This window comes from Gopherus flavomarginatus, chromosome 9 (assembly GCF_025201925.1).
Source record: "Gopherus flavomarginatus isolate rGopFla2 chromosome 9, rGopFla2.mat.asm, whole genome shotgun sequence".
Classification (NCBI taxonomy): domain Eukaryota; kingdom Metazoa; phylum Chordata; order Testudines; family Testudinidae; genus Gopherus; species Gopherus flavomarginatus.
The window spans coordinates 70,676,230-70,689,637 of NC_066625.1; the positions used below are offsets into that span (position 1 = coordinate 70,676,230).

At 40.7% G+C, this 13,408-nt stretch overlaps 1 protein-coding gene across 8 annotated transcripts in view; it reads right to left on the bottom strand.

The window, feature by feature from the left end:
* Nucleotides 1-13,408, bottom strand: part of DMXL2 (Dmx like 2) — a 153,260-nt gene that overhangs the window by 85,473 nt on the left and 54,379 nt on the right. For all 8 annotated transcript variants that reach the window (XR_007776179.1, XR_007776180.1, XM_050966857.1 and 5 more), the window contains 6 exons: nt 11,785-11,902; nt 6,904-7,023; nt 5,924-6,151; nt 3,621-5,303; nt 3,161-3,271; nt 1,277-1,446 (listed from right to left, as the gene is read on the bottom strand). Coding sequence is in view for 6 of the 8 variants with exons in the window: in XM_050966857.1 (XP_050822814.1) it covers nt 1,277-1,446; nt 3,161-3,271; nt 3,621-5,303; nt 5,924-6,151; nt 6,904-7,023; nt 11,785-11,902 (2,430 nt within the window). In the remaining 2 variants the exon portion in view is untranslated. The remainder of the gene's footprint in view (nt 1-1,276; nt 1,447-3,160; nt 3,272-3,620; nt 5,304-5,923; nt 6,152-6,903; nt 7,024-11,784; nt 11,903-13,408) is intronic.

The following is a 13,408-nucleotide window of genomic DNA, read 5'->3' on the forward strand; positions in this document are numbered from 1 at the left end:
AGGCTGGGAGCCAGGAGCCCAGCAGTCTCTCTAGCTGTAGAGGGAGACAGGTCTGGCTGCAGGGAGCTAGAGACAGGGTACCTGAGTGGAGCAGGGCTGAGGAAAGGCAGAGGAGCTGGGGAGCTCCAGCCTGGAAAGCCCCAGGCTGCAGTTTAGCATAAGGCCAACAGGTACTGAGGGTTGCAGAGGGCAGACCAGGGGTAGGCAAAGGCAGCAGGTCTAAACCCAACCTTGCTGATGATGAGTAGGCTGATATTGCTGTCTGACCTAGGGCGTGGGGGCTAGACGATGACTGGCAGTAGCCTTATACTGTGGTGAGGTGGCAATAATGGGTGGGCGTTCCCCTGGGTGGGGACGCCCGGAGAAACAGTGGGGGTACTGTCAGGGGGCAGCACCCAGTGAAAGGGTCACCCACTGTCCGGGAGGGATACGGAGCAGGGTGAGACACCGGCCGACAGAGGGTGCTCTGGAGGCTAATTCCCTGAGATGACCAGCAGGAGGTGCCGCCGGGTGAGTCTGCACATGGTTACTCCAGGATGGACAGAGATGGTGGCCCTAGCCTCTGTTTGCCAGAAGCTGGAAATGGTCGACAGAGGATGGATCACTTGATTACCTGTTCTGTTCATTCCCTCTGGGACACTTAGCATTGGCCACTGTCAGAAGACAGGATACTGAGCTAGATGGACCTTTGGTCTGACCCAGTATGGCTATTCTTATGTTGTCATGAGGTCCCTATCAGCCTTACACTTCTATGAATCTATGAACTTGGGCTCCACTGGTGCTCCATTACAATTCACAGCCATTTGCTCACTACCATATCACATACTATTTAAAATAAAAGTGTTAGAATGTTGGGAGTGGGTTTTCATTTAGATCCAAAGATCTGTCCACATAATTTTAGGATCAGGGACTTAAGTTACAAAGCTGGGAGATTCAATGGGTAAAATTCTGATCCCACTGAAATCAATGCAAGTTTTGTCATTTGTTTGAGATGAGAAAAATCACTATTTAATAGACTTAAGAAAAAGATTAAGAAAAAAGTATTTCCTAAAATGAGAAAATCAGAAACTTCTTTTAACTTACTGTTGACCTTAAAGTACTTTTTAAATCCATCTTTTGAGTTACTGATGAGATGTAATACATGCTGCAGATCTTAACACTAATCTTCGTCATGGATTTCTGTTATGAATGGCATATCTAATACATATCTTGCTATAATTTATTTCTTAAGTTATACAAAACATAGCAAAGTTTTAATGTAAGTGATTCGAACTACCTTCTCAATGCACCTTCGGAGTGTGTTAATATTCCTGACCCACCAACCTATACCCATTGCTCTTAGTTCCGACCACTGTGGATCTCCTCTCTGGATAGCAGGAATCATGTTGATCAACTCTTCCTCAGCCTCAGAATGAAAAGCCCAGGCAAAATGGCAGGTAGATACACCTAAATAGTGGCATGGGACAATTAATCTTCAAAAAATAAAAGGTTGTTAATAAACAAACGAAAAATAGGAGGAATACTGCATATGGGCCATATCACATGAATTTATCATTTTGATTCTAACTTTTTACTTATAATAAAGTGTTTATAATGTTGCATCCTGAGGCAAATTTTTTCTTTTTTAAATCAAGAATGCTAATTAGCAGAACAGAGGTAGGACTCCCAGCCAAAGAGTGGGGTTCTCTTAGATGCGTCATTCCCAACAGGAGGAAGTGGTGCTGCTAATCAGGTTACTAATGGTGGTGCACCCTCCACGTAGAGAGCATCCTGCTTTGAACACACATTGCTATGTGTGTACAAAATTTTATTATGTCACTAAATGTAGTGATTGTAGACTGCAATTATTTCAGAAAATCCCCAAGAATCTAACTAGTATCTTTCTTTAAAGCATTTAATTCATAATCTAAATCCTATTTCAGACTTTGCCTGAACTTTCTGGATGAAGCAGGGATTTGAAGGATAGTAGTGTGATGCAGGACTGCAAAGCAACGCCCAGGGAGCAAACAGGTAGTGGACTCATCTCTGCTGGGAACTCACCTGAGATGAGGCATTTTTTCTGCCCCTCTTTCTCCCTCCCACCCAAAGGCCCTAATTTGGGAGGCAACTGCAATGGATAGAGTCTTAAGGTCATTGTGTGTGAACTGCAAAGCTTACAAGCAGCTGTGAGGGTAGGTGTGAAAAAAGGAATAAAGCGAAAGCTGTTTCAAGAGTAAAAAGGAATAGTGTCTGCTAACCCAAGAGGCCAAAATTCCTTCTTCCTGTTTATTATCCCTCAGTAGCAGCTCCCCTCAATCACTGGCTCCACTTACTACATTTCTCTTAACATATCTGCCAAGTCTGTGGAGGGAAGAGAGCATACACATGCCACTGTCGGTACAGAAAAGCCAGTAAGGGAAATGTGCTGCGCAGCAACACAGCCAAAGGATATTGGGAACAATAATAGGCGGCTTGACCCACTTCTCAAGCTCTTGAAATGACTGATGGCAAACTGTGTACAAAACAGCATTCCTTCCTACTCTTGCCTCTAACTGCATCCTGAAGATTTTGGCGCTCAATGCAGCAGCCTTAGTGCTTTCAACATTCCTTTCCCACACATGCTGTAATGCTATGGTGAGAAACAGAGGCAAGGGGAAAATACCCTGTTATCACAAGTCCCTTCAGAGGATGGGAATCTGTCTGCTCCTCAGGTGCTGCCTGCTCTCCTACCCCAGATTTCAGAGCAGCAGCACTCAGCCCCTGCTTCAACCAGGAATCAGATAGCTGGGATAAAAATTACAAGTTATAGCTTAGGAAAAATAAAGTCTTATTTTTTTTTCTTCTGCAAAGCAGATTTAAAAAAAAAACAAACTTATTTTGTTGGGGAAAATATCCAAACTTCATACTGACAAGCCATAATCTCTTTAACACACTTTCCAACTCATGACTTTTCTATAGCTCTCCTTCCATTACCCTAGTCATAGACTGTATCAAAGAACTTATGAAGTCAATGGTCCTATTCACAGTGGATGAAGGTAAACATACGCGTAAGTCTTTGCATGATCATGGCTTAAGTGAACACGTATCATAAAAGTTCCTAAATGGGATAATACAAATATTGAAGATAATGCTGAAACGTTTTCTGTCTGCGCATGCAAACATAAAACATTGCAAGGCTTACCTTGATGAAGCAGCTGACCTCGATATAAAGGTGGGAGTGATGTCAGAAGGCATGTATGCAAGCGCATAGCCAACAAATACCGCAAGCCACATTCATCTAATGTGTCTCTCCCTGCAAAATAAAAAATTGAGTACTTGTGAACACATACGATTTACACCCCATTGATATTTTCAAACAGGAGGACAAGAATTCAACAGATATGGAGACTGAATTCATCCCTCTACTTACTAACAGATCAGGACTGGGGCACACTCAGCAAGAGCATGAGGGGAAAGCCTACCCTACCATTTCTTCTGCTGTATCTTGTCTGAATCAATGGCTTTAGATACCAGCTCTGTCAATCCAACACCTTTTTATGAGTACTAAATTCACCTAAACACTATGATTAGTCATTATGCACAATTCTATTTTTATCAGTTGAAATACATGGGTGTCAATAGAATTCACACTCACTACTAACCTGAGTAAGTCTTATCTCTGTTCTCATCAAGTTCAGTGCTTGTTGTAGCCACAGTGTCTGCCAAAGCAACCAGGAACATCTGCTCCAAACGAGTGAGGCCTGGCAAACTTGAGTGCATAAGATGACTTGAGAGGACACTAGCGTGTTCTCGGCCAAAGTAGGATGGCCCGTACTGAGATAGGTTAATTACTTTGGATTTACTCTCTCTCTTTTCCATCTCAAAATCAATGAAGTCATCAGTTGTAACAGGCTGCATCTGGAATAAATTTGAGTATTGATCCTCTGTTTTTCTTTTAGTGTGATCTTCAAACCCCTTAGGTACTTTAGAAGTTTCTTCAGAAATTTTGTATGTGGTATCTTGATCTGCAGCAAGCAATGCATACAATGGCAGTGGTGGAATAGAATCTATCTCAGTATAGTCTCGAGTACCATCTTTTCCAGCAGTGATTGTGTCCTTTGCGGTACTACCACTTACACTAATGGTACGAGAAAGATGACGTTTAGGTCCACCACATTCCCCAGCTTCTGCATCTCTAACTATTGCAACTTCTCCTGCAATACATTTAACTAAATGGGACAGAATGGCTTTAGCTCGGCGAACTTTACCTAAGTCCATCAATTCTAATAGCTGGGTTGGATGATACTGTGGAAGAGTAGGGGAAAGGACATGAGCAGCTTCAAAAAGGCCTCCATCTTGAATTACAGTTGGAGTGCCAAAGACATCATCTACGATACCTGCTCCATCAATTATACTGGTCTTCTTTGCTAGCAAACTTGTTTTTAGTAGATCTTGAGTTACTGAGTCTTCAGTAGTAAAAACATCACTTTTGCCATCACCAAATTTAACAGCATGTTTCCATTGTGCATACACATGCATTTCACAGTCCATTCCCACTACCAGTATACCATCTCGTACCCAAGAGAGAGAAACTGGCAATGAAGGAGTGCCATCTACAGAGGACACCAAATCAATAGATCTCAGCAGTACCCATTTGGACTTTATACCTTGTTTTATGCTACCACCTAGTGGTAAAGTAATAATAGCTACTCCATCCTTACTGCTTGTTTGCTCTGTTAGAATTCCTGACAGTCGTCCATACATAAATATATTGGCACCCACTCCAACTGTAAGTATATGTGAGCCATCTTCTTTTGATACCCAGTCCAAATGTACCAAATGCTTGATATTGGGCATAAAGTATTTGTCTTTGTTTAAAAATACATCTGATTTACTATATACAAACAAATTACTATCTACACTGACCCTTGAATCAAGTACACTCCCAACCTTAACTAAGTCATCCAGATGAACAGTCTGTTCCAAAACCCATTCTGATCCTCCTGTAGACTCACATTCAAATATACAAACATGCATAGAAAATTCTTTGGAAACAAAACCGTTATTCTGTACAGGTTGTTTGTATGCCACAGCAAGACGTCCTGTGTAAGAACAGCTAACAGCAACTGGCCTTCCTATTACGCGTACTGTACTGCTGTTGTCCTCCCCCTCATCATTCATTAAAGGCCATTTTCTCCAATGATATGTCTCCCTCACTTCATTTCCATTATTTAGATCCGTCTCTACAGTGCATTTCCAGAACCGCACTGTGTTGTCTGAACAGGACGTTACTATCAAATAAGGCGCAAGGCAGACTGGGTATATTGATGATGAGCTCAGGTGACCTGAAGTAAGATCAAACAGAATTCACTATTAGTAATATAAAATATAATGGATACATGAATAAAATATATCATGATTTGCTGTGGTTTAGGTTAGGAATATTAAAACAGATTTTCAAATTATTGGGATTTTCTTAACTTGATTAAACATGGGGTGAAATGATACCAAAGCAATTACGGGGCTTAGGCATTATGTTAGACTACTAGACAGTTTTTTCCTCATTCTTTCAGAAATACACACACAGCATGTACAATTCCAGTCTTCTGAAGGTCCCAGGGAACATTTGAAACTATCAGCGTGGGGAAAGTGTTTGGGTAAAGTTGGCAATTCGACCTACTGACTAACCCAACTTTATCAAATAGTTTTATAAATCAGCATTAAAGGGGTCATAAAAACTAGTGTAGTCTTTTGAAAAAGTCAACTGCCACTCTTTCTAATCTACTGGTTTTAAGGGACCTAGAGTGCAGCTCCTCAAATTCAGAACATAATTTTTCATGGAAGGACATAAATGTCAGTTAGCCAGAACTTTGGCAAAATGGGGTTGTACAACACAAGTACTACTAACTAGAAGTCAATTTGTTGCCAAAAACTTGGTAGACTGCACAGAACAGTATTATTTTACCTGCTGAAGGGGTTGCTCTTATTACTTCTACACCAGTTGGAAGATCTAGTGGATAGCTATATACAAGTCTAGAACTCAAAATGAGTTTACTGGCAGTCTGAAGATTAGCAATTGATGAAGAACGTGGCATAGGAGTTGAGCCAGGTGAGGTATCCGGAGAAGACTCCACAGTCTTTTGTTCAGGTACACAAAGTTGATTCTCTGATGAAGTAACTTCAGGTTTTTTTGCTTGAAAGAAGCATTAGAAACAGTATTATAAATAATTGTGTGTACAGCCACAGTTTAGATATCCTATAGACAAAGAATTGTTTTCTTAGGAGTGCATTAGGAGTGCATTAGTCACCCAGAACAGGCACATAGCATACTTCTGGGTTGCTCTTGTTCTACTTGGAAATAGTTTAGATTATTAGTTCTTGTTTTCACATGATCATAACTTTCTCAAACATTTACATTTTAAGATAAAACATGCTTGAAAACGTCACTTGTCCCTGTAACAATAATGCTATTTTATGACTGGCACAGAGTGGATTTAATTTTCCTTAAAACTTTGATAAGCAGCCATCATTCAGCTGCATCAAACTTTTCCATTGATCTTACAAGTTAGTCTAAAATTTCCAGTGTTCTATTTGTAGTAGAATTCAACCATCTGATCAACGCTGTGATATAACTGAAACTGAGCTGTGCAAGTATAGTGGTCTTCTATGTTTTGTACATTTATATATTTTTATATATATATAAAAATTGAAGTTATTGTGTAACAGAAATAGTCATGTAATAACTTCCACTAATGTTACTTAAATGTCCCCCAGTATTTAAAGTGAAAATCTAAAAATGTAGTAAAACTGGATTGATTGCTTGGATGCTGCTCATCTGTTTACTAATGAGGAAATCTATTTTTAAAAAAAAATTAACTAGCTTAAAATCAACCATGCAACATTTAAGGTAAATACATGTTCATCTCTGAGAAAATACTCACTCACCTAAAAATGCTTGCACAGATTTAAGATGAAGATGCCACATATGAAGAACTGAGCAGCCATTCCTATCTTTTTCAATTACTACAAGATAGAATTTTTCTGAGAAAGGTGGTGGACGATGACCTGTTGTTTAAACCAAACACATAATTAGGAAGTTAATGGTTCAATAAAAATGGTTTAAATAATAAACATAATTTTTTGTGAAAATCTCTGATACCTAAAGAATTACGTAGTTGGTGGGGTGTGTGTTTCGTTTTCCAAAATGTTGCTTTGGTTGATTATTAATTTATACAAATACAAAAACTAAATACACACACACCACACAAAAAAGTGTTTTTTAGTAAGGTTACATAGTCTACCCTCGTTTAATGTAAGAAATACATTCTTCTTAGTTTGAAGTGTATGTCAGGGTGACAATATCAAAGATTATTGAAAAACATTAAAGTTGATGCCACTGAAGTTGGGAGAGCAGCGGGAAGTGATGAGCAAGAGGTCATCACTTCTTCCCAAAGGGTCTTCTGATTCTCTGCCCAAGCCTCACCCAAGCACAAATTAAAGAAGCCTGGGGGTTACTCTAACTTTCACCAGCTGGTTATGTTCACCAAAGGTCCATACACCAGCTGGGGAAAGGAGGAGCAGAATGCATTCCATCCATTTCAACTCCCCACTCCTTCCCCTGTATCATGGTCAGCGACAAGGGAGGCATAGGAGGTACACGTGCCAACTGTTCACCGCCAGGGGACTAGCCAGGGCTTGCACATGGCTTCTGCTCCATTTGTACTACTTGAGAGGCACAAAGGGAGCAAAACCAAGGCAAAGAGCTGCCCAATGTACTGATTGTGGCCCTGGGACCTTTTTGAAACATTGCGTGAAACATTGGAGTCAATAGCAAAATTCCCATTCACTTCAGTGGGGCCTCCAAGAGGACACTGATGTCAAGGTTGAACCACTGTTTTCGGTTTTACTTATACACATCAGAAATGCTTAACCATTCCAGTTTTGTGATCAAAAAGTCTGACTGCAGGAGAATTTTATTTTTATTAAAGAAATGAATGCGCTGCAATGTACATTTTCCTGCAGTTTTATTTTTGGTCCTTGTGGCAAAACAGCTGTTGCACCACACCCCCGGTGACTGTTTGTGACATTGTGATAGCTGTACCTCAGCTTCCCCCAGGACTTCCCTGGCCTGTTTCAGTCTCCAGCCATGCCAGGTAACAGAATCCCATCATTCTGCAGAACCTCGAAGTCCTGCTCTTAAAGTCCAACAGAAAATAGCAAAAGAAGAGAATTTTCAGGCCGGATGGGCTCAGTTGGTAGCCGCTGCTTTTGCAGACTAACCCCAGCTTCAAATCATCCCAATACCAACCCAAGCTCCTAAGTTTCTCTCCCACTGTTTAGTGACTGTCCTATTCCCTCTAACCAGGGTTTCAGGCCAGCTGCAGTCCCTGGCTAGCCCATCTCCAGTCAGACTTCCAGCTCAAGGCTCAGACTCCCAGGCTTCTTTCAGCCCTCAGCTCAAGAAAGCAAACTCCCAGCTACCTCTCTCCTGGGTGTCCTCCCTAGGCCCTCCCACAGCAGCCCTTTGCACCTTCCTTAATAAAGACCCAGCCCCTTCCTAGCTGGATTTGATCACAGTTATGCCTAACGCCCCTCCAGGAGAAGCCCAATAGTTTCACTAGCTTCTCAAGCCACTTTAACCCTTCCATCATCTGTGGGGAGTATACACCCCATCACATACCCTCCCACTCAAGACAGTATCCCACCCAGTTGCTAGGGTCTTGCCACAGTGGGGGCAGGAAGGTGTTGACCTTGTCCAGCTTCTCACCCTTGTTATATCGTAATGTTAATAATCTCTCTTTCCCCAGCCCAGAGGGCTCCCAGCCAGCTGTCCAATGAACTTCTCATATCATCTAGGTCAGGAGCTACATCTGGCATTCTACCCCCCTTTTTCTTTTTCTAGGTTTGTCTATTCTCAATAGGTCTCCTGCAAAGTCTGATTCATCTTCATCAGCTTTTCTTGCAGCCTTGCTGCTGTTACCGTTTACTCCATTTGCTGCTGCTGCTCCACTGCAGAGGGGGGAGGGAGAGGATGGTCTGCATCTCCACAGTATATTGTTCTGGCTCAACTTCGGGCCCTTGTTTTGTGGAATTTTTTGCCACCTGAAGCATAGACAGTTCTGTTGCTTTTCTGTTCCAATTCCACCTTTATCTGGACCCTGTCCTGTTCTAACTTTTCTACCCATCTTACAATTTTCTACTGGGAGGTATTTACTTCTGCCAAATCCCACTGAGCTTCCTGTAATTATTCCTGCAAGCTGTGAAGATGTCTCATTTTCCTCTTTAGTTCTGTCAGTGGTCTCCAGATCTAACAAGTACTTCCAATCCTCTTATGTGTGCCCATAAGGCCCAAGCAACCCTGAGTGTAGTTCTGGAACATGGGTAGGGTTCTCTGGTACTGGCTTAGGCACTGTCCCATACCCCATCAGGGCTGTGAAACTTTGTCAGCTTCTGTCCAGGATCAAAGGCAACAGAAGGCGCCTCAACACTCCGACTCTCACTTGGCCACATTGGCTCTGTATCTCTAACTCCACCAATGCCATTGGGAATATTCTCTCCATGCAAACAAGATATGTGCACCGGAATGTGCTGGTCTATCTTGCCAGATAGACATCTGTTTCCCCTAATAAGAATTTGCCGCAAACTTGAGTCCATCAGGCCCTTCTCTCCCTATTTCCCTTACTTGATGGACACCACATATGGTGGCATCTGATTCCGGCCTAAGGAGCCGCTCAAACCACAACTTTTATATCATCTCAGGTTGTCACACTCCATCAGGAACGGCCATAACTAAAACACATGTCTAGGTTTCCCTGGCTATCGCCCAGGGTATTCCTCTTGATCTGCGGAAATGACTGGAGAGGGTGTTGAATGTGAACGTAGGTCTGCCCAGGCCTCTTCCTCCTAGTGTGTTTTCTCCAACCTCTGAAGATCGGGGTTTGACTTCTTCCCACCTTTCTTTTCTTGGGTGGTGATCTTGACCTGGCCCACTGTTCAGATCATCTGCTTCCAAAGAGGTCTCTCTTCTTTCCACTGCACTGCTGCTGTAAACTGGATGAAATTTCCAGACCCAACTTTGGCCCCAGCTGGTAGAACCTGCAGACGTTGTTCTAAGATGATCTGTTCCAAAATTCTCTCTACAGAACTCATCTCTGGACACAGGATGATGCTATGTCTCAGAACTACTGAACCAGCCCTGGGCCATGCTTCTTGGGCGAACTGTTCCATTGTAAAACGATGTCAATAGTCTTCAGGTGTCAGCCCCATGAGATACAATTTTGCTTGTTCATTAGATAGGGCCCTGTGTGCTACTTGGGCCTCTCCTGACAGAAATGAGGTCACTCAGAATGATTGTCCATCCTGCTTAAAAGTACATAAAAGAGCCTCTGGGTCATTGTCTGGCCTCCACTTTCTAAAGCCTGGGACTGACCTGCTGGGACCTTCTTCCCCAAGAGATGCTTGATTCCCTGAAGTTCATTTCTCCACCCACTACAGCAAACGCTCCTGCTGCAGCTGAAGGGTTTTGTATTGAATTTGCTGTTCTTGCAGCAACTGCAGGAAGACAGACTGGGTCTGATCCTTCTGTTCCCACCAACATGTGAACTACTGCCACCATTTTGCAGCTTTTCTGTTATTCCTCCCTTTTCAGAGGGAGTAGCTGTAGATCCTGGATGAGCTCCCACGTGGCAAACCCCTGGCAGCTGTTGTGGCCACATAAAGCTGTGCTTCAGTTTTCCCGTGCCTTCTTTGGCCATTGGCATGATCTGGCTCTCCAGCCAAGCCAGGTACAGCCCAATAGGTTAACTGGCTTTTCAGGCCACTTTACTCCTTTCAGGGCCTGTGTGGGATACATACGTCATCACAGTGCTCTATTGTGAATCTGTGTCAAACACTGTTCCCCATATTTAGGTTTTGGTAGCTGGAAAGTTATTTTCCACTAAAATTCTCTTTGACAATCCAAAGGACAAAAACACTTGGCCTTTCTGTGCTTTAATAAACTGTGAAAGAAGGACATGTAAGTAGTACCCATGCCATCTCCACCAACAACAGAGGCTATAATTTTTAAAATTTCACAGTCAATTCTCATGATTTTAAAACTTTTTATACCTTAAAGAGGTTATAAAGAATTGATTTTTTACCGAGAATACTGTTAAGTATTGAACACCCAAAGGGGATTTTCAGAATATTTCAGTATTGTACTTGTTTTACTTCTATACCTGAGTACAAGGAGATGGAGTGATCTGAATGCACCCCAAAGCACAACCAGTAAGTCTAATTTTCAGGCTTTTTTGCCTTCACAGTATCTCTTTAAAAAGCTCCGCTGAGTCTTATATTCTATTCTCTCCCCCCCTCCCTCCCTCCCATCCCCCCCCCCTTTTTTACTAGCAAACTCTTAAGTCATGTTCTAGTGAAACAGCTGGCAAGTCAGAAACACTCATCCTATGGGCCAGACCTAATTATTGCTAATTCTTAGATTTTTACCATTCCACTTTACAAATTAAATACAAAATGTACCCGTAAAATTTTCTATACAAACAAGTTCATGTATGACTTCAGAACCTGTTCTATTTTTCACACAAATGATAAAAAATTGAACAAATGAACTGGAGCATATAACTCATTATGCAAATTGGAAATGGTTCTACTTTGTGCAAATTACAGCACATTTAATGTTACTATAGTAAAAATGTTTAAAATATACCTATGTTGCATTTCACCTTAAAGAGCCTATATTTAAAAACTGTTCAATTTATGCCTGAGAGGTTTGTGTCCTTCATGAACACTTTAGACACCTATTTCATATTGCTTACTATTTTTATACTGTACCTTGTGATGGTTTGAAAAATGTTTCTGTTTCCTTCCCTTCCACATCTTCCTTATGTGGTTTGTATCCCAAAATGAAATCTTCTTGAAAAACATGAAGCAACTGTGTATTTGAGCCACACTGGAAACATTGTAGAACAGTAGTTACAATTTCAAAATAGTTATACAAAACAGCATTCAATACTAGTATAATTCCTTTTCTGTTAGTATTGTTATAGACCAGGGTCACTCACTGCCATTCTTTAATAAGTAATGTCAGGACATTTATATACTTAAAAGATGTGGAAAAACAAATAATCTTTGTGAGATCTACTATGCTAGACTAGTTCTCTAGCACAAATGACATTTGCAAAAGTAAACTGGCAAATCGGCACTATCAAAACGATCCTTTATGGGCTGGCAAATTTTTAATGGATGCCTGGTGGAGACCTAAGATTATTTTTTTTTAAGAAGATAAATTTCTAGCGCTCTCTTCTTTAGAAAGACAACCTCCAGAATGTAGTAAACAAATTGTTAGGAAAGGCTGTTAAGACAGGAAGAAATCGGATTTTCCTCCTTCCAGACACATTCAATGCTATGCTCTCCAACCAGCAACAGATCCTTCTGAAATACCACCCCATAGGAGGAAGGCCATTGTTAAGTGACAGAAAATTCTCAAACCATCCCCCCACACAGTTAAAATTCAGGTTACAGATTAGTAATATAATGACAAAAACTACAACCCCTCTGCGAAGATATGGAATCTTACTAAAGAGTGCCAAAAGACTTCCTTCATTATGCTGTACGTCTAATCAGAAATTGGTAAAATACATCTTTTTTCTGGATGGGACACTGCTGTAAAGAGCACAGGAATTGATGTAGTCATGGTAAAAAGTACGATTAAGACCAACAGATTCTAATGTTTATACTCAGGATAAGATAAAATTTATGGATAGATAATTTATCTCCAGTTTTTTGGTCTGTTCTATAAAGGCAGAGTTAGTCATTTGGGTACCTTTTGCTATGCATGTCTACAATTTTGAATGTTTGAGTTAATTTTAAGTTAAAGTTAAACTGAATTCCCTGCTATTCTAACAGTGGGTTTTTTCCGACAACTACAATGTTCTTGTAAATTATTCTTAATCTTAATTTCATTTTTACTAAAATTTATGTCTACGAATAAAGGTTACAGGATATGTTTAATTACACAATTCCCATTAAATAAGGCGAGATGAATGGCTAAAGTGTTCAACATACTGCTAAATTAGCAAACAGTCAATGTGGAAAAATGAAACCCAATTAGCCCAGGTTAATTCCTTGAAATTCTGTTACAAATTCTCTACAAAAACAGACAGATTTTCAGATTTCCTTTAATTACACAGGCATAGAAAAAAATGGTTAATTGATTAGTCTCATGAGGGATCAGCATCACCTCAGCTAGAACATTATAGCTGTAAGTAAATTATCTCAAAGGGTGTCATTCTTAAAAGATTTTGGAGTACCAGTAATAGAAAATCCTTCTCAATTTTTTTTAAAGACTCAAGGAAATTAGCATCCGGTTATTACTAAAAACATAGAAAAATTCAAAAATTATATTGAGATATTACTTTTATTTTAAACATCAAGCTATTTTAGAGCTACATAAAAC